Below are 21,512 nucleotides of genomic sequence, written 5' to 3'. Positions count from 1 at the left end.
GATTAGCTACATATTAAAAGTGTGTGTGGGTGCATGAGTTTATTAATAAGTTCAATGTAAGTACATAATATAATTGTAAATATGTTAAAATTGCATGAATGATACAAGAAAGTGAAAACACTTATTTCCATTGTCCATTTAAAAATCAAATTACAAAAATAGAAGTAATAATAAAATATCAATAATACTGATAATAATAATAAAAAAATAATGATAATATTAATATGTGAATATGATAACAAGAACATAAACCATTTATAAATACATTAAGACAGTAAATTAACATAAAATAATTACGTAGATCAAGCAGGTAGTGTGTTAGTGTCTCACTGTCATTCTACATACGGAGAATGTGCTGCCTCTGTGTCTTTTCCACCAGCTTGTCTGCTTAAGACACTTTTAGGCTTCTCAAAAGTCCTCCTCACTCCTCTTACCAGTTTGGCACCTTTGGAGCTCTCTTAAAGCCTAAGGTGCTTTGCGGACAACTTACCAAGGAAAAATTCTAAGAAATGTCTAAGAATTTGAGAAATTCTAAGATTTTTCTTAGAATAATGTCACTAGGAGTTATTGTTAAACTTATGCTGCTTCGTGCATATGGGCCCAGATGCTTAGCTGCACTCCCAGAGCAACTTGGGGATTATGGAATTTGGTAAAGGGCACCTAGTGATGGTAATGACAGTGAGACATTGCTGTCTCATCATCTGGTTGGATGATTGAATCTGTGACCCTCTGGTCACAATCCTGGAAGACGTTCATCTGAATTCTATCAAAAAAAAAAAAAAAAAATCTTCAGGGGTGATCACACTCTGAATGCAGAATTATGGAACTTTTATTTTGAACTGTTATCTAAGAACTGAGATGAAGCAGTTCAATTATTTTTCCAAAAGGATTTTGATTTATATTGACAGATCTTGGTGGAATGATTAATATTGGACAATTCTATGGTAACGGAATTACAATCTGAGCTAATCTGCCATGGTTAGATGCCATATGTCCAGATTTTGCTGCTGTTGTAATTCCATTACCATAGAATTGCCCTATTATCAAGTACTAACAAAAACTTGGTGCTTATTGGAGCCTGGACAAGGATTCTGGATCTGTATTTTGTTACCTTTTGGGAAGAATAACTGATTTAAGGTTATGTTTGCAGCAATGAAAATTAAAGATTTTGATATTTTGGTTTTCAGTCAATGTCCCTTTACAGGGTTCCTGCAAATCCTTAAAAATCTTAAAAGGCATTGAATTAATTTACCTAAAAAGTGCACACAGATCTTCAGCACTAAACCTGCCTTATTGTCATGTTGGCCTTAAATTTCATCCAGACTGGCATTTAAAAAAAGTCTTAAATCTATCTTGCCTTACCCTGGGGAGTCATGTGCAAATTTGTTGGGATGATCTTATCAAGAAAAACAACATTTCAGTTTTTTTGAATAATAATTTTTTGTGACATTTTTAATTATATGGCATGCAAGTTATAGCATGTTGGTTTTATTTTACTGTTTTGACTTATTGTTTTAGATTTTTGAATATTCCAATTTCAAGATGCTTTTTTGGGCCCCATCACACTAGAGCACGGGTGCCATATGAATCACATGAATTGGACAAACAAACAGAATTTGAGCTGCATTTGTACGGGACAGACATTCGTACAGCCGTGGCTTCTCCCATGTACACAGGGTGCCTACAGAAGACTGCATGATCCTGATGTAGCTCTGTTTGTACTTATAGAATGGTCATGCTGGCCACTGTTGCTGTGAGGCAACAGTGTGAATCACTGCACCACATTTCGCTGCACAACAATTCAAATTCCCATCAATTACCAAATAACGTATTCTCTTGTTCCTGAGAAAACTGGTCAGTCACAATCAACAATGGAAACTTCATGCACATCAGGACAAGGATCTGGTTTTGTTCATTCAAGATACATGTGCATTAGGATTATGTTAAAGTTTTTTATAGTGTGACAAATAGGGCTGCAAACATTCATGAGTTGGGCTGCAGCAAGACAGCGTTTGGGAAGATCCAGCGCTCTGGCCGATTTATGCTCCTCAAGACAAACTGCATATAGAGAAGGTCCGAGAAATTACACTCTCACCGCCAAGGCACAGGAACTGACAGCGAACAAGGCCAACACAGAAGCATGATGAGCCGGCCGCAGGCTGACACGCACGAATACACACAAACAGAGGCCAAGCCGCACCCTCAGCCCTGGCCTTCACTCAGCCTGACGCAGATAACATCGAGACAGTTTTGTTGTCAGCTGAAAATATTATCTCTTGTAGTGGACTGAAAGCACCATATGGTGAAATGTTTTTCATGGTGTTGATGTGAGTGATGGCTCACTTGGCGGGGCTGGATCGAGCTGGATCGACCCATATTCAGATCCCTACCCACAACACACAAATACGCACACACACACTAAATGGAAAAGACAAGAATGGTTGATTGAATTCAGAGTCATATTCACACAGAATTGTGGTGGTTTCATTTGTATCTTTTGTTTCATATATATACACCATAATTCTCACAGGTCCAGATTTGTGTTTGTCTTACATGTTTGTCTGTCTGCCCAAAAAGTCATCTACATGAACCACACATAGTTATATTGTTATATATACAGTATTTTTTTCCCAGCAATCTACAAAACTGCCTGAAGATGCGCACTAAGATGTTTCTAAGGAATATTGCTACCACTAATAATAATTAGGGAATAGCCCTGTTGTGTCTGATGATTTGTGGATGATCATGCTGGTTATATGGTCTCAAACTGAGCTTTAAATAATAAATAAATAAATAAATAAAGTAAAAACAAAGCCATAAAACAATTTTGTACATACAACATAATTAAAAGAAGATAAAACCCATAAACTAATGATAGGCAATTCAAAATAAATGAGTTTTAAGACTAGTCTTGAAAGAAGCAATACAAGTTGTTGAATCCCAACAAGGAAGGCTGTACCAGAATGTAGGAGTACGGCAGAAAGGGGCACTTCAATTTGTTGCCTTTTTTTAACCATTGGGACACAGAGAATGTCCACATCCAGTGACAGCAGAGTACAAGGAGGCACATAAGGCTGAACAAGATCAGCAAGCTGCATGCATGACCATTTAGAGCTGTATATTTCAGGAACAAAACCTTGAAATATGCTGGTAGAGTCACAGGGACTCAGTGAAGGGAAGCCAGAAAGGGTGTGATGTGATTGAGCCTCCTGCTTTTCATCACAACTCTGCCAGCAATATTCTGTTCCATCTGTATACATCTCATACTCTTATGTGTTTTGATGTGTTAGGACTCACTTGCTTTTTTATACACACCACCGGTTACGAAGGAGGTGGATTTAGAAAAGAGTTTGCCGGCCAACTTCGTAAAATTCAGATAATAAGATAATAAACAGTGTGCCACCACAATGACGGCATATACCAATTATACAGTGCAAGTGGATTAAATGTATACCAGCATGTCACTCCATGGGGTCTAGATTGGGTAGTGTTTATAAAATACGTAACATTTTCAAGAGTGGTAATAAAATGTGCAAAGTTTCTGAAATGAGTTGGAATGGTCCAGAATGTTTTTAGAAGCTTAGACCTCAACAGCTTTTGGAAGAATTGATGGATTGATGGCGCCTGTGGGTGGCAAGATGGCGCCTGTGTGTTTGGCATGCCGTCAGCCCTGTCTTTACCGCTCGTCGAGTTTTTTGTTATTTGTAGTTGTGTTTTTGCTCTGTGTGTTCTGCCGGGACATCTCTGCCTTGCTTGTGTATAATCGTCAGTCTCTCTTGGACATTAATGCTCTTTATGAGCCGCTGCTGTCGTCTGGGTCCGGGCTGGGAGCGCCCCGCCCTGCTCTGCCACCTGTGCTTGCAGACGTCCCGCTGCACCTGCTCCGTTTTCCTTGCACTCCTCTCCGGAGGAGGTGCTTTAGAAGGCGCGGAAAGCGGAGCGGTGCGTTGGTGAAATTTAAGTTCTACCTGGCAGCCTTCACTAGAGGGTCTGATCCTCGCCTCCTGTGGGATGGATGATATTTTTGGGTGTGGGAGCACGCGCTGCGCACGAGAGGCTGCTGGATTCATCCTGTTGTTCCTGGACTGTCCTCTCCGATGACCGGATCAGCTCCGTTAAAGCTGTGCCCATTTTTGCCGCAGCTTCCTGCTGCTGCCTCTCGCCGGGCTGCGGAGTTTTTACGCCGGTGCTGTCGTCTGCGGGCTCGCAGACGCGGTGTTTCACCTGAGCTCCTCCGGCCGCTGCAACACGCTGCATCACTGGCTGCTGAGGAGCTGAACTTCCGCATGACTTCATTAAAACCTGCTGATCCCACCGAGATCCTTAGTTTGGGTCTCATTAACATCAGATCATTGTCTCTGAAGTCATTGCTGGTGAATGACTTAATTGTAGATCATTGTCTGGATATACTTGGATTATGTGAAACTTGGCTTAAATCCGCAGCTGTCCTTCCTCTGAATGAGGCCCGCCCACCGGCGTACACTTTCAGTCACGTTTCACGTGATGTGAGGAAAGGCAGGGGTGTTGCTTTTATTTATAAACCCAGGTTTACTTTATTAACTGTGGGGGGTCATAAATATAATTCATCTGAGCATCTGATTCTCTGTTATGCCCATGATGCTAAGTACTGTCAAGGTCATAAAACTGGAAATCAGCTATGTTATATTGTCACTGTCTACAGGCCTCCTGGACCATATTCTGATTTTTTTAGATGAATCTGGCACGTTCATCTCTAGTCTTTCAACTAGTGTTGACAACATTTTCATTATTGGTGACTTTAACATTCATATCAATAAGCCCTCTGATCCCCTTGGTAAATATTTATGGAAATCATGGATGCACTAGGATTTCGGCAGTTCATTCATGGTTCAACGCATATCAGTGGTAATACTCTGGATTTGGTTCTTGCACGTGGCCTTGCTGTCACAAATACGAGGTCTATTAGAAAAGTATCTGACCTTATTATTTTTTTCAAAAACCATATGGATTTGAATCACGTGCGATTGCATCAGACAAGCTTGAACCCTCTTGCGCATGTGTGAGTTTTTCCATGCCTGTCGGTTGCATCATTCGCCTGTAAGCAGGCTTTGAGTGAGGAGTGGTCCACCCCCTCTGCGGATTTTCATTGTCAGGAAATGGCGAAATGATTTGGGCTTTTTTTCCATCATAATTTTTTCAGAAACTGTTAGAGACTGGCAGCTGGAAACCATTCAAAATTTATCTGGCTTTCAGTGAAAATTTTACGGGCTTCACAGAGAATAAGGACTGTTACTACAGCTTTAAGGACGGCTTTAAGGACGCTCGGTGCGCCGCGCTCCGTGCCGCCATCGAGAGCCACAAACCACCAGATCATTTCTAAAACGGATGGCTCTGTGGAGCCGGGACCATCGTGTGCACTTTCTCTGGTTAACACAAGAGCTGGACATCATCCATTTTCCGGCAGATTTCACTTTTAACCGCCGCGACGCGCGGAATTCCTCCGCACGTCTGTCTCAATGTGCCGAAAAAGTGCTGATGTCCACGTATTTTCACAATTCCTGTGCTAGTCAGACAACATCCTGGATAAAACACAGCGTCCAGTTTGGAAATGAGCGGCACATTCCACTGTTACAGGAGTTTTTGTCAAGGAAAGAGGAGTGGAGGCTTCGTGCGTCGCGGCAGTGCCGCATGGCGCCCAGCAACGCCGTGATGAAGCCTCACGGGACATGTTCTGGCATGTCCAGGCACATCCACAATTTCTCGGATAATCACTCGATGGAAAAACCACCGACAGTGTCTGAACGCCATCTCAAAGCCATCCTGTGAGACCAAAAACGGAGGTGGTTTGTCTCGCTCCAGTAGCGAATCCATCGTGACGCGCGAAGCCTCCGCTCGGCTTTCACCTGACAAAATCTCTTGTTAAAATTGAAATCTGCCAGAAAATGGTTGATGTCCAGCTCTTGTGATAACCAGAGAAATGGCACACGATGGTCACGGATCCAGACAGCCATCCGTTTAGAAATGAATGGTCGTTCAGGCCTGTCCGATGGTGGCTTCGGAGCGTGGCGCGCCCCACGGCCACTGGGGGCCATCCTTCAAGCGACAGTAACACTCCTATTCTCTACGAAGCCCGTAAAATTTTCACCGATTGCCAGAAAAATTTTTCTAATGGTTTCCAGCTGCCAGTCTCTAACAGTTTCTGAAAAAATTCTGATGGAAAAAAAGCCCAAATCATTCCGCCATTTCCTGACAATGAAAATCCGCCGAGGGGGCTGGACCACTCCTCACTCAAAGCCTGCTCACAGGTGAATGACGCAACCGACAGGCATGGAAAAACTCACGCATGCGCACGAGGGTTCAAGCTTGTCTGACGCAATCACACGTGATTCAAATCCATATGGTTTTTGAAAAAAATAATAAGGTCGGATACTTTCTAATAGACCTCGTATTGACATCCTGCCTCTTGCTTCAGCGGTCTCTGACCACTCACTTATTAGGTTTACAATTACGCTGCCACATTTAGTGGAGCAACAACCTTGCCTATCATTGCGGCGACATATTAAACCTTCAACTTTGACTGAACTCGAAGCGAGACTACCAGAAATCTTAACTTCAAGCTTGATAAATTTTCCAGTCAGTAGACAGTCTTGCGGATAGCCTGAATTTAGTGCTAAAAAACCACACTTGATAAGATTGCGCCTCCTCTATTAAGGCCATGCCTTCCCAAGGCATAGACACCTTGGTTCAACAGTTATTTGCGTGAACTTAGGCAGAAGGCTAGAGGGTTGGAACGGAAAATGGCGTAGTTCCAAACTAGAGGTGTTCCACCTTGCGTGGCGTGAAGCTATTTTAGATTACAAGCATGCTTTATTGGCTATGAAGCAGACCTATTACTCTGAATTGATCAACAATACGGTGGCATTTCTTATTCATGGACAGCCACCTGTTGGCCATTCTCCTTGTTCAGACTTTCTGGACTATTTCGAATAGAAAATAGAAGATATTAGGTTGAGCACATCTCAGCATACTTTGGTCCAGTCATTGTATCCAGCTACTGAGCTGGGGACTACCACGGAGGTGCTACCTAGATTCACGGAATTTAATAGTATCTCACTAGGTGTGGTGACAGAAACTCGTGATGTCTACTAAACCACAACTTGTTTATTTGATCCTATACCAACAAATTGTTTAAGGATCTTTGGCCCATTCTTGGCCGACTGGGCCGGAAATTGTTAACCTTTCTCTAAACTCTGGATCTGTTCCAAATTGGTTTAAATCTGCTGTGGTTAAACCACTACTCAAGAAATCTAATCTTGATCCTGGTGTATTGAAAAATTATAGGCCGATATCAAATCTATCATTCTGCTCTAAAATTCTGGAAAAGGTGGTTTCACCGGCAGTTTGTGGACTATCTTACTGAGAATGACCTTTTGAGTCACTGCAGTCTGCTTTTAGAAGACATCACTCCACAGAAACAGCACTTCTTCCTTCTGCGAGTAATGGACTCGGATACTACTACAGTATTGGTGTTGCTGGATTTCAGTGCTGCGTTTGACACAGTTGATCATCATATTCTACTTGATAGGCTAGAAAACTGTTTCGGGATTACTGGAACTGCACTTGCGTGGCTGACGTCTTATCTGTCTGGTCGTTTCCACTGTGTTTTGTGCAACGACACTACCTCTGACTTTAGGGGCATGAAGTTCGGGGTTTCACAGGGATCCGTTCTGGGTGCCCTGCTTTTTTCCTGTATATGGCACCCCTTGGGAACATTTGCGGCATTTGGGTTTGCTTTTCATTGCTATGCTGATGACATTCAGTTGTATATGCCGATAGCTGCTGGAAATCCTGTCCACATAAAATCTTTACAGACTGGTCTATTTGAAGAGTTTCAGTCAGGTTTTAGAATTCATCATAGTACAGAAACAGCATTAGTGAAGGTTACAAATGATCTTCTTATGGCCTCGGACAGTGGACTCATCTCTGTGCTTGTTCTGTTAGACCTCAGTGCTGCTTTTGATACAGTTGACCATAAAATTTATTACAGAGATTAGAGCATGCCATAGGTATTAAAGGCACTGCGCTGCGGGTGGTTTGAATCATATTTGTCTAATAGATTACAATTTGTTCATGTAAATGGGGAATCTTCTTCACAGACTAAAGTTAATTATGGAGTTCCACAAGGTTCTGTGCTAGGACCAATTTATTCACTTTATACATGCTTCCCTTAGGCAGTATTATTAGATGGTATTGCTTAAATTTTCATTGTTACGCAGATGATACCTAGCTTTATCTATCCATGAAGCCAGAGGACACACACACCAATTAGCTAAACTGCAGGATTGTCCTTACAGACATAAAGACATGGATGACCTCTAATTTCCTGCTTTTAAACTCAGATAAAACTGAAGTTATTGTACTTGGCCCCACAAATCTTAGAAACATGGTGTCTAACCAGATCCTTACTCTGGATGGCATTACCCTGACCTCTAGTAATACTGTGAGAAATCTTGGAGTCATTTTTGATCAGGATATGTCATTCAAAGCGCATATTAAACAAATATGTAGATCGCTTTTTTGCATTTACGCAATATCTCTAAAATCAGAAAGGTCTTGTCTCAGAGTGATGCTGAAAAACTAATTCATGCATTTATTTCCTCTAGGCTGGACTATTGTAATTCATTATTATCAGGTTGTCCTAAAAGTTCACTAAAAAGCCTTCAGTTAATTCAAAATGCTGCAGCTAGAGTACTGACGGGGACTAGAAGGAGAGAGCATATCTCACCCATATTGGCCTCTCTTCATTGGCTTCCTGTTAATTCTAGAATAGAATTTAAAATTCTTCTTCTTACTTATAAGGTTTTGAATAATCAGGTCCATCTTATCTTAGGGACCTCGTAGTACCATATCACCCCAATAGAGTGCTTCGCTCTCAGACTGCAGGCTTACTTGTAGTTCCTAGGTTTGTAAGAGTAGAATGGGAGGCAGAGCCTTCAGCTTTCAGGCTCCTCTCCTGTGGAACCAGCTCCCAATTCAGATCAGGGAGACAGACACCCTCTCTACTTTTAAGATTAGGCTTAAAACTTTCCTTTTTGCTAAAGCTTATAGTTAGGGCTGGATCAGGTGACCCTGAACCATCCCTTAGTTATGCTGCTATAGACGTAGACTGCTGGGGGGTTCCCATGATGCACTGTTTCTTTCTCTTTTTGCTCTGTATGCACCACTCTGCATTTAATCATTAGTGATCGATCTCTGCTCCCCTCCACAGCATGTCTTTTTCCTGGTTCTCTCCCTCAGCCCCAACCAGTCCCAGCAGAAGACTGCCCCTCCCTGAGCCTGGTTCTGCTGGAGGTTTCTTCCTGTTAAAAGGGAGTTTTTTCCTTCCCACTGTAGCCAAGTGCTTGCTCACAGGGGGTCGTTTTGACCGTTGGGGTTTTACATAATTATTGTATGGCCTTGCCTTACAATATAAAGCGCCTTGGGGCAACTGTTTGTTGTGATTTGGCGCTATATAAAAAAATTGATTGATTGATTGATTGACTGTCTCACAGCAGTGAGAAGTTGGATGTCTAGCAACTTTCTACTTTTGAACTCTGTTAAGATTGAAATGATGGTTCTTGGTCCAGCAAGACATCGGCATCAATTTGATCAGCTAGCGCTTAGCCTAGGTTAATGTGTTATACATCATACTGACAAAGTGAGGAACCTTGGGGTAATTTTTGATCCTACGTTGTCCTTTGACCTCCACATTAGGGACATTATGAGGACTGCTTTCTTTCATTTAAGAAATATAGCAAAGATTCGTCCCATCCTGTCTATGGCTGATGCTGAGAATTTGATTCATGCGTTTGCCTCTTCTAGACTGGACTATTGTAATGCTTTGTTTTCTGGTGTACCACAGTCCAGCATCAGGGGTCTTCAACTGGTTCAAAATGCTGCTGCCAGGCTTCTGACACGAAGCAGAAGGTTTGATCATATTACACCTGTTCTGGAATCCCTTCACTGGATTCCGGTCTCCTTGAGATTGGATTTTAAGGTGTTACTATTGGCCTATAAAATTGTTCATGGACTGGCGCCCCCCTATCTGGCCGGCCTGGTTGAGTCCTATGTGCCGGCAAGGGCTCTGTGTTCACAGGGTGCGGGACTATTGTGTGTCCTGAGGGTGAAGAAAAGGTCAGCGGGTTACAGAGCTTTTTATCACCGCGCCCCAGCTCTGTGGAATGATCTGCCTGCACTAATATGACAGTCGGACTCTGTGGAGACTTTTAAAGCCAGGTTGAAGACACTTCTGTTCTCCCTGTTTTATCATTAGTATTTTATATGATTGTGTGTCTTTTTTTATTTGTTTTATTTATTTTACTTCTTTTACCTTTTATGATTACATTTTTTATTGTGTTTTAATCTTATTTCATTTTATTCTGTTTTTAAATGTTTGTGAAGCGCCTTGAGGCAATTACTCGTGATTTGGCGCTATATAAATTAATAAATTATTATTATTATAAATTAAGAAGAACTCTACCCTTTTATTTCCTTTTAATTATATAATTTTTTATGTTAATTTTCTGTCTTAATGTATTTAAACATTGTTTAGGTTCTTGTTATCATATACACACTATTATTATTATTTTATTATTAATTTTGTTTTGTCATTTGAATTTTAAATGGACCACAATGAAATTAATGTTCTCACTTTCTTGTGTCATCCATGTATTTTTGACATATTTACAATTATATTATGCACTCACATTGAAATTACTAAATAATATCACACACTTTTAATATATAGATGATTTGTCACCCCCTGCAAGCAGGTGCTTTTATTTTTACATACCCACAAACAGACGGTTGTGGAAGATAGCAAACACACTACACTTTTCACTCATGGTAACAGTAACATGACACAAAGAAAAATAACTACAAAAAACACAATAAATCAATAACACTAACAGCACTGTTAAACTAACATGAACCACAATAACAACATTTAAAACCCCAAAACCCTGAACTCCCATGGCGCACTGCAGCACCACATCCATTGTTCACTGTTGTTACATAATATCCATAATTTCTCCAAAACATATTACCACTAGCAACTTACCATTTTTGCAGCGTTCATCCTTGACCCAAAATATATAAGCAGACCAAACGGCAAATGTCAGCTCTCCCAGGTTCCTCCATGATCGAAGCCATACACATGTATGCACACATATACACACACAGAGAACACTTGGCTATTATAAGCCACTTGGCTATTATAATATAGATAATTTAGATGGATCTTGGAACATGTTTGTCACTATTTTCCCAATAATTGCTCAAAACCAGGAAAGACTCATGATTCAATAATTTAGACCCAAATGTATTGACTGTGATCATATTAAAGTATTATGTTTATCAATTTATATTTCATAAACACTGTTACAAAAGAAACCTACTGCAACACTAAGCTGTTATTTGGGAAATTTTGTGTTCGGTGCTTATTTAATAAATGTAATAAAATATATTTTTTCATATTTTTATTCTAGGGAATTTCAGATAGATTGGTTTTATCCACTGGGATTGTGCTAGTACACACACATGCACTTATTTCTTTCAGGCTTTTTTACAGGAGGTGCAAAATTAATTTGTTTTGGTGTCAACTAAATCCAAGGCAATTGCTAAATTTGTATAGTAGTTAATGACATGCAGAGCTTTTTTTAAGCTCTAGTGGTTTGACCTCATTTTCTTTGTTCTGGGAGGTTACATGACCCTAGGGTCCACATTCTCTGTTCTAATAAATAGGTTTTGATATCCAGTCAATCTAATAATCAGGTTAATTATTCACTCTTTTCTCTGCCTTTTCGTTTCTGTTTCTTTGTCTCTTTCTTGGTATCTCAGGAGAGAAACCCTACCGGTGCCCTCATTGTGACTATGCTGGCACTCAGTCTGCCAGCCTGAAGTACCACCTAGAGCGCCATCACCGTGAACGCCAAAATGGCTCCACCACCTCAGGAGCAACCTCCGGCCATACCACCTCCTCTGACCACAAAGACGACCACGGCAAAGTTATCAGTGGCAGCCTGTTTGCTCGCCCAGATGTTCTCCGTAATGTTTGTAAAGGCATGCCTCCCAACCTAGACTTTAGGGCAGGTCCATTGCTGCCACATCAGTGGGCATCCGCCAGTATGATATCTGCACATGACCGAGACCATGAGCGGGACCGCGGGGATCGCCATTTTGACTCTGCTTCCGTAGCTGAGAATATGAAGGGTGCTGATGGCCTGGCCTCCCTGGTCTCCACAGCAGCAGACACTCCTGCCAGCTTCTCTGATCTGAGTAGGGCCTACCAAAGCATGATGGGAAATGGAGTGCCACTTTCAAGGATCTCTTCAGGCCTTTATGGACAACTTTGTTCTCAATTCAATGAAGAAGGACATGAAAGACAGCCAGAGTCCAGTCCAACTGCAGGCCCAACGTTACCATGATAATGGTGAACCCAAAGCCAAACGGGCCACCTCAGCTGAACCAGACAGAGAGGAGATGGCTGACGGCAAGAAAAACTCACAACCAGGAAAGGCTGGATCCCAGTATGAACCACTAGATTTGTCTGTGTCAGTACGTCCTGAGTCTGTATCTGGTTCTCTCCCAGGCTCCTCAGTCACAATCCATGACAATGTGGCATGGCACAGCTGCATCTTCTGTTCCTTCTCCACCTCCTCATTGGAGCTCATGGCTCTTCACCTCCAAGCTAACCACATTGGAAAAGCCCAGCACCAACGATCTGATGTAGGAAAGGAGCTTCATGGAAAGGCCTCTCCCACCACTTCCATCCTTAATTCTTCCTGCACAAAGACCTCTAGTGTTGCTATTGAGAAAGATGGAGACAAAGATGGCGAGAAAAGCCAGGCTAGCTGGAATAACCACATGGATCAACCATATAACCCCTTCCACAGTGACTTCTACAGGCGGTTTGGAGGCTTGTATGATGGATCACTAAGAGCCAGCCAAGGCCTGCAGGGTTATGCAATCCAAACTGACCAGAGTCTGGATCTTCCCAGCCAGGGTTTCATTAGAGCTTCTTCAGCAGAGGATGACCAGCTCTGTGAAAAGGGCTCCTGTGGAGATGCTGAGGAGGACCAGGTTGGATCTGACGATGATGCAACTAAAGTCGGGGTGCACAGTGCTGGTGACACACCTTCAACCACCCCCAAAAGACAGCAGCACCAAAATCACTTTGATGAAGAAGAGGAGGGTGGAACGGCTGAAGAGGAAGATGACAGAGAGGACGATGAGCATGTTGACACAGAGAAAGAGGAAGAAAAAAGTCCAGGTTCAGACCACCTCCAGAACCATCCCAGACAGCTGCAGGATGACTCCCCTTTGCCTCCAAGGAGTGGAGCTGGCTTGGTGGCATCCTCCAGTGCCATGTCACCACTCTCTCTGGTTCCGCAACCTCAGAACCAAGCTTTGCCGGTAGAGAAGCAGTGGCAGCACGGGTTGGGCCTCCTGTCTTCTGGAGGTCCTCCTGGACTACTGAAAGCTGAGCAGCAAAGCCACCTAGAGCAGCAGATGAACATGCTGTCTGTCCTCAGAGCCTACAGCAATGACAACCTTTCTGCATTCAATGGCCTGGGAGGAGGACCTGGAGGAGCACCTGCAGGGGGCATGAAGAGGCCAGATGCATCCGGTGAGTGTGTGTCTACTTCAAACCATGAGCATCACATAAATATATTCAAACACCAACAGTGAGCAGCACACATATAGAATCTCAAGCACAAATGTAATTTTAACATCACCACATAAACACATACAAAAAACAAGACAAACACATTTCCATTTTTTTCCCTGACACCCACAAAAGAATCTCAAACACTCACTAAAGGTCTCAAGATTGGCTCTGAAGTGATTTCAGCCTTATTTCAAGCAAGTTTAGAAGCTATCAGCCCACTGACTAGCAACAGATTAATCTTTATTACACGTTATATTACTAGGAGTGCATTGCCTCCACAGCATGGGGGGAATAACCCTGGGTGAGTCAGAGCAGGACCTCAACTCCCTGCGCCGTCTCCTCCACATGTCTCTTAACTATCTTAGCTCTCATAAAGCTGGTTCCCCAAAGCCCATTACTTTATAAGACTCGTCGATCTATGACCCTGTGAAAAATGAACTGTCAACTTTCATGATTCTGCTAAGGTTACAGCTGCTCCTTGAGGCTGGAGAAGGAAGCCCTTTTTTTTCTTCACTCTTTTTACCATGTTCTTATTGAAGATTTATGTTTCTTTGGCAAGACTATTGTCCTCATTTAACTCAAAATGCATATTGCAAGATACCTGTAAGTATGTGTTTATTTCAAGTCCACTCTTTTTACAACCTCATTCATATTAAGACATTGGTAGCAAACAAGCCAGGATGGGCCAGTGTCAGCATCACAGATTAACAGGATGGACCAGTGTCAGTGTCACAGACAGACAAGGCAGGCCAGTGTTGGCATCACAGACAGACAGGGCGGGCCAGTGTAAGTGTCACTGACAGACAGGACGGGCCAGTGTCAGTGTCACAGACAGACAGGGAGGGCCAGCCTTGGCATCACAGACAGACAGGGCAGGCCATTGCTGGCATCACAGACAGACAGGGTGGACCAGTGACAGTGTCACAGACAGACAGGGCAGGCCAGTATCAGTGTCAAAAGACAGACAGGGTGGGCCAGCATTGGACACACATCAGGACAGTGCGGGCCCGTGTTAACACCATAGATTTATGCCGTTAGGTAATACTACCTTTGGCATCTGACAGAATTCAACATTACCATAAACTGTTAAACTGCATAAAACACACATTTTAGGTGAATTGGAAACTTTCAATTGACCACTGGTGTGCGTGCGGGTGTGAATATATTTGTCTATATGTGTCCCTGTGATAGACTGGGATCCTGTCCAGGGTGTACCACGCCTCACACCCTATGACTGCTGGGAAAGCCTCCAACCACCCCGTGACCCTTAATTGAAATAAGTGGATATAGAAAATGGATGAATGCAATTTGGGGAGGTTGTTTATTGACCAGGTCCCTCCCTTTTTTGATTGGGGGGTCATTACAGTGGATCAGATATGTATCCACATGTTGATTTGGCACACTTTTTACACTGGAAATCCTTTCTGATGCAACTCCACATGTAAAAGGAGAACTGGGCTTCTGTGCCAGCAACCAATTGGAGTCTTCCAAAAATTACTATTTTGATGAAAATACAATGAAGACCTGAATTTTTGTCTGAAAGCAACAACTATTTGTTGGTACAGAATTTAGATTTTTTTTTTTTTCTGCCTTTCAATCTGTTCACACACTTGTGAACATTCTTATGATGATGGAAGGCTGAGAAATTCCACTGTCACTGTTTTATGGGTCCACTTGTAAACCCGTGTGTTTGGGTCACCTGCATGCATGAAGAGGAAGATCCAAACCTCTTGCTCCTGGTGGGAGAAAAGACGTCTGTAAAACTCAATTCAGACCTGGCAAAACGTGATTATCTGGAGTGGGTTTGCATTAGGTTTGTATGCAAATACAGCATAAATCATTAATACAGAAATTCTCCTCTGAATGTGTGGGAGCCGTTGTAGGGCACGCACTGCACGTCTGAAGTGGCCGTCTCTTCATTAGTATGCCCAGAGGAGGGAAAAGAGGGACAATGCACATGAATCTGCTTGCACTCTGACACGCAACACACACATGCATGCAGGTGCACGCACACACTCACACGTCCACAGCACGAAACCACACCTCCTGAATTGGGAATTGGATTTATCAATAAATGTCGTTAAGAGCAGCAGTGGCCCTGAGGTTTCTGTAATCAGACGAGGTGTCTGGTTACTGAAGTACAGTATGCTGGCTAAAGATTGATATGAAGCCGCACCATTTGCTGCATCGTGGATGTGCTTAACACAATCAATACTTGGCTGCAGCAGAGACCTATCTATAGCCATGCATTATCAGACATGAAGTATTACATTATTCAAACAGTGCTGTACATGCCACGGCTGCTTGCGAACACTGCTCCTCACATCGTATTACTTACATTACCCCTACCCCCCGCTTCACTTAATATATTAAACGTGCAGCACGTTCGGATTGACGGGCTGAAGAGGAAGTGTTGATACAAGTGTGCAACTTGGATGAGCGTGTTAAGGATTTCACAGGAGAAAATGGCAGAGCTCGAAGCCGAGCACTTCTCGCAATTTCAGGAGTAGGCTACACAAACAGAGAGGAAGAGGAAAATACTGTATATTCTCACATCAATTACACCCATCATTTCCAATTTACAAGTGCTCGCATTTTGTGCCGTGTTGTCCTCCTCGTGAGTGCTGATGTTTGTTGGTGTTTTTGCTGACAAAAGCTCTTGCAGAGTCACCTCCTGTCTGCACGTTAATAGGACACAAAAATGAATCCATTTTGCTGGAGACGATGAATATGTGCTGTACGGCGGCGCTTCAGCGCAGCTAAATAATGGTAACAAGAACACTGTAGCAACTGTTCTGAAGAATAATGAGAAAGTCTGCTATTGTGCACAAGTCAAAAGCTTTAATGAAGTCCAGGTGTTAATGCAACAAACAACCAGAGCTAATTGACTTTGAGTAAAAATGCAGACTGACCACAAACAAATGTACAAACTGTGCATTATGTGTGTTTTGTCTTCAGAATGCTTATTTTTCAACCCAGAAACAAAGAGAAGAAAAACCTTAGTAAAGTCAATGCTTGTGTGTGATATATATATACACAAACACACACACACATACACACACACACACACACACACACACACACACACACAGATGCATGTCTTTAAAAGTGGGAGGAAGCCGGAACACCGGGAGGAAACCCTCGCAAACACGGGGAAAACATGCAAACTCCACACAGAAGGGCCATAGGTGGGACTCAATCCCCTGACCTTCTTGCTGTGAGGCAACAGTGCTAACCACTAAGCCACTGTGCTACCATGTATACATACACTCACGCACAAACATATACATGGATACGCCTTGCATGTTTTTTAGTAGGTTGGTAGGTCATGCAACTTTTACTCCAGTGTAACTTTTATACACAGAAGATTTTGGCCATTTGTAATAATATTAATAATAATAACGATAATAATAATATTATTATTAATAATAATAAGACAAATTACCATTATTATTATTGTTATAGGGCTTCCATTGCAATCAACACACTAAATAAAGTCCAGTAAGGAAAGAATAAGTACCAATAATATTAAAAGTACACTAAAGCAATTTGCCCTATTGACATATCCCATAATCCCTTGCGTGCCAGAGTCACTGCAGTCAAACAGCATAGAGAATCCAAATGATGACAATTGTAAATGAATATTATACTAAAAAATGTAATTTTTTATGCTTTTCATCACGTTAATAAGAGACTGCTGCATGATACACTGAAAACTTGCTAAAACAATTACAACAAATAATCCGTGTCTGCTGCGTTTAATCTGCGTGGAATTTAATAAACGCAAACTGAATTTCAGACATATTATATATATTAGTCTGGAACAAAGAGGACAAACAGTGTTGTAAAGAACAATAATCAAGATGTTAAAGAGCAAACTTCACTTTCTCTCAGAACGACATGATCAGGAAGCGAGTGTAGCTCACAGAAAATAACGGAGAGACAGCCTGTGATTCTTGCATGTTTACATAAACTAAGCGCAATAACAACGTCTATAAATCCAGAGAATATATTCATGAGAGTTTTAGGCACAATATAAAAATAATTTTATGTTGCGATGTTCATGGTGTTGTCCGTGTGTAGCGGTTAAAGTGAAGCCCGATCAGAGCGTCTCAATGCAGTTCTCAATGTTACTGAGATCTCTCCAAAGTTTTGCGGGATTTGAAACATCAATAGGGCGAATGCACAAAAATCCCAAATCAAGTAGCTGATTAAAAAAAGTGATGTATTCACATTTTCATTGTGTTTCTAACGCTGTGGGGTAGCAATCTCTATTTATGTGCATCAAATATGTTTTCCATCACAGGCTTACTCTTCTGTCTTGCATTTATATATATTTGAAGATACAGGCTGTTGGAATACCTGCTGGGCATTACTGCCTGATGCACCTCCACCAGCGCACTCTATGCAAGTGTGCTCCCCCATACACCTATGGGCAGGAACAGGTCATCAGCTGGGGACCACCAGTCACCGATGTTTCGCTCCTTTAACCCCAGTACATCTCTTGGTGGCGGAGCAATGGCAGGTGTCTTCACCTGCCACCCCTTGCTGATGCCCTAGGTGTTCTGCCCCCACCCCCTATCTCTCCTCCTTAGCCATAGCCAGAAGCTGCCCTTCTCCACCTCCTCTGCTAGCTCCTTGATGGCTTTGCGGCTCCCTGCCCCTGTGCAGCGAATGTCTCGCAACAGACAAACTGTTGAGGAGCCCACAAAGCCCCTACACCCCACCTCAACGGGGCATGTAATGGCTTTCCAGCCAGCCTCCTGACACTCCGCCGCCAGGTCAGCGTACTTGGAATGCCTACGTTCATTAGCAGCCTCCATCCCCTGTTCCCATGGGACAGTTAGTTCTACCAGCAAGATGGTCTTGTGTGGGATTGACCACAAGATCAGGTCTGGCCGGAGCGATGTTTCCACTATCTCCCTGGGAAACTGGAGCTGCCTCCCCAGATCAACCCTCATAGTCCACTCATCACCGGGTGAGAGGAGTCTTGATGTTGCTCTCTGGTGGGTGAGTTTGGGGTTCTCCCCAGCTGTTACAAAAGGGATGGGAGGTCTCGCTGGGAAAGGAGGTTTGTTATTGGCCCGTTGTCTGCATGCCTCTGCCACCTCTACCAGCTTTTTCAGCACCAGGTCATGCCACCACCTGTAGCGGCCTTGAGATAGTGCGGTCTTGCAGCCTGAGAGGATATGCTGGAGGCCTGCATTGATCCCCCATCTGCTTGTCGGAGAGGTCTGCCATATAGGTCCGCCCAAGGCTGCGGACGGGTTGGCTAGCCAGCAACGGGATCTCCTCGCCACCTGCGACAAAGATGGTATGGTCGCTCCTGACCCCTTTCCTTAGGGACAGGCTACGTGACTTTGCAGGTTTGATAACCTGATATATATATATATATATATATATATATATATATATATATATATATATATATATATATATATATATATATATATACACAGTTTATTCACCACAGCAAATCCAAGGTGGATCTGCATGTTGAATTGGCACAGATTTTACGCCGGATGCCCTTCCTGATGCAACTCCACATTGCATGGAGAAATTTAAGGTCATGGGATCTCTCCCCGCCTGGACCTTTCTGAGTGGAGTTAGCACATTGTGTGTGTTTTCTCTGGGCGTTCTGGGTTCCTGCCATAAAACATGCCTATTTAGGGCCTGGTCCTTTCTCTGCCCCTGACCAGGGCAGTGTCTCTACACCTTGGTCTCTGGGCACCGGATTGTGGCTGCCCACTGCTCCTAGTGGTTGGATTGTGTTTCACTTTAATTAGGATGGTTAAATGCAGATGACAAATTTTGTTGTGTGTATGTACAATGACAATAAATGCCTTTCTTCTTCTTGTGTCTGACATACAATACGTTATCCTTTGCATGCTTATTTGTCCATCTTGCTTATTGTTGGAATATAAAAGCCCTTATGTTAGGAAACAACACATGCTGTGGCGTGCATATGTGCTGCACTGAGCTCTTGTCTGTTGTTCAGCTTGCCCTCATGGAAATGTTAAGAACAAAGTTCCACATAAAGAAAATAGGTGTGAATTATACTCTGGTGTGATTTTTTTTTTTTTTAGTTTTGGTTTAATTAAATCACAGCCAAATGTGTGTTACTTAACACATACCCACACGCGTGCAAAGAGGTTATACTGTTGTATGGTAGAATGTTTACAGTTTGTTAGTGAATATGAAAGCTGCTCTTTCATTAGACTGGACTGTGATGACTTTGGTTACCTCAAATAGCTGCAGCAGCAGGATAGCTTGTGATTGGTCATCAGTAGTAATTGTAACCAGATACAGTATATTTGCTCCTGGAAACCACATTGCATTGAAATGCCTTTTTGTGTGACAATGCTAACCTGCCAGAAACATTCTTAAATGCATGTCCAAGACACCAATAAGAACTTGGAAAAGACCGTCATTTTTACCATGTGTGATCTATGTGACATTCACATGCACTCAGTTAAGGAAGTTTTCTTGATTATTGCAGCACCGTTTGTGTCACTAGTGGCCAATTACTCTTGTCAGACAGAGTGCTCTGCAGCCTGCGTTCAATGTGTGTGGGATTTGAACCCATAAGCACTGAGGTCAGATCAGAATAGCACACACAGATCTACTTTCTGCACATGCATGCATACACGTGGGTGAGCACAGGCGTGCAGGCTGTTACAATAGCAGCCTGATGTGCACGTCGTTGTATGTGTGAGAAAATGGTTCTGTACAGCACTGATGGTAATTAAAGACATATGGTAGCATGGTGGGCTCACTGTGAAGCACAGATGTAGTGAATCACAGTTGGTATTATTGGTGTAATTTCCACTTTCTCTGGTTTAAGTAGAAGAAAAAAGGTAATGTTAACAAATGTAGCCTCTTGCCGGCACAATCGCACACTTCTAACACAGATACAAATATAGTTGTGTGAAAAAAAAAAGTTTAGGAACCCATTGGCTCTGAGCACATTTTAAATATAACTATTCTGGCTTGAAAAAAAAAAAAAAAATATATATATATATATATATATATACACAAATATACAAAATAAAAAAAAATAAAAAAAAAGAAGCTGGCATAATATGAACTAAATAAAAAAATCAATACATGACAAAGTCATCACTTTTACAGCCAGTTTTCTTTCATTACATGAATGCTTTTGCTGCTCATTTGGGTTGGTACGTTCAGACCTTGCTTGTGTGAAGCAACGTGAGGCAGCATTTTTGAGATTTGGTACTATACAAAAAAAATAAACTGAAATGAAATGGACTTCATTTCAATCAAATATTTGGAAATCCAAACAGTGTGACATCATAAATCTATCACAAGGAAGCAGTTGTCAAAAACTGAGCGACTGAGCAAGAACGAGAATGAGGGAAACGACCAAACACCCACCCAGACAACTCTGATGGAGTTGCAGGTTTTGTCACTGTGATTGGAGAGCCTCTGCATTGTGCAACTTTTCTGTTGCATCACCATTTAGGGCCCCTTCACACATACTGCGAATTTGGTCGGTTTATGCATAATGTGCGCATTAAGTAGGAATCGTGTGCAAAACGTGTAAAATCGTAGCTGCTTCATACACCTATTGCTACAACTATTTTCACACACCAGCGGCTGAAAGACAGAGTATGGGCTGTGCATACCCATGGATCCCTCTCGCGGCAGGTGTCGGCCAAATTCCAGGTGACACACACAAACATCTAACACCGCTCTATTAGCACAAAAACAGTCAGCAGACAATCACTGTCGAGCTGGCAGTGAAATTTGTCTATGTGCCCCACGACTGTGAAGTTGCAGAGTGCGGCATGTGGGATGCCAGAGT

General features: G+C 42.4%; 1 protein-coding gene across 1 annotated transcript in view; it reads left to right on the top strand.

The window, feature by feature from the left end:
- znf536 (zinc finger protein 536) overlaps positions 1-21,512 on the top strand; it is a 740,368-nt gene that overhangs the window by 546,732 nt on the left and 172,124 nt on the right. Inside the window, exons 9-10 of the mRNA XM_034160487.1 lie at positions 11,857-12,251; positions 12,328-13,645. Coding sequence (XP_034016378.1) covers positions 11,857-12,251; positions 12,328-13,645 — 1,713 coding nt within the window. The remainder of the gene's footprint in view (positions 1-11,856; positions 12,252-12,327; positions 13,646-21,512) is intronic.

The sequence above is a fragment of the Thalassophryne amazonica genome, chromosome 2 (assembly GCF_902500255.1).
Source record: "Thalassophryne amazonica chromosome 2, fThaAma1.1, whole genome shotgun sequence".
Classification (NCBI taxonomy): Eukaryota; Metazoa; Chordata; class Actinopteri; order Batrachoidiformes; family Batrachoididae; genus Thalassophryne; species Thalassophryne amazonica.
Note: the sequence above shows the minus strand (reverse complement) of the source record. Positions and strands in the feature narration are given on the sequence as shown.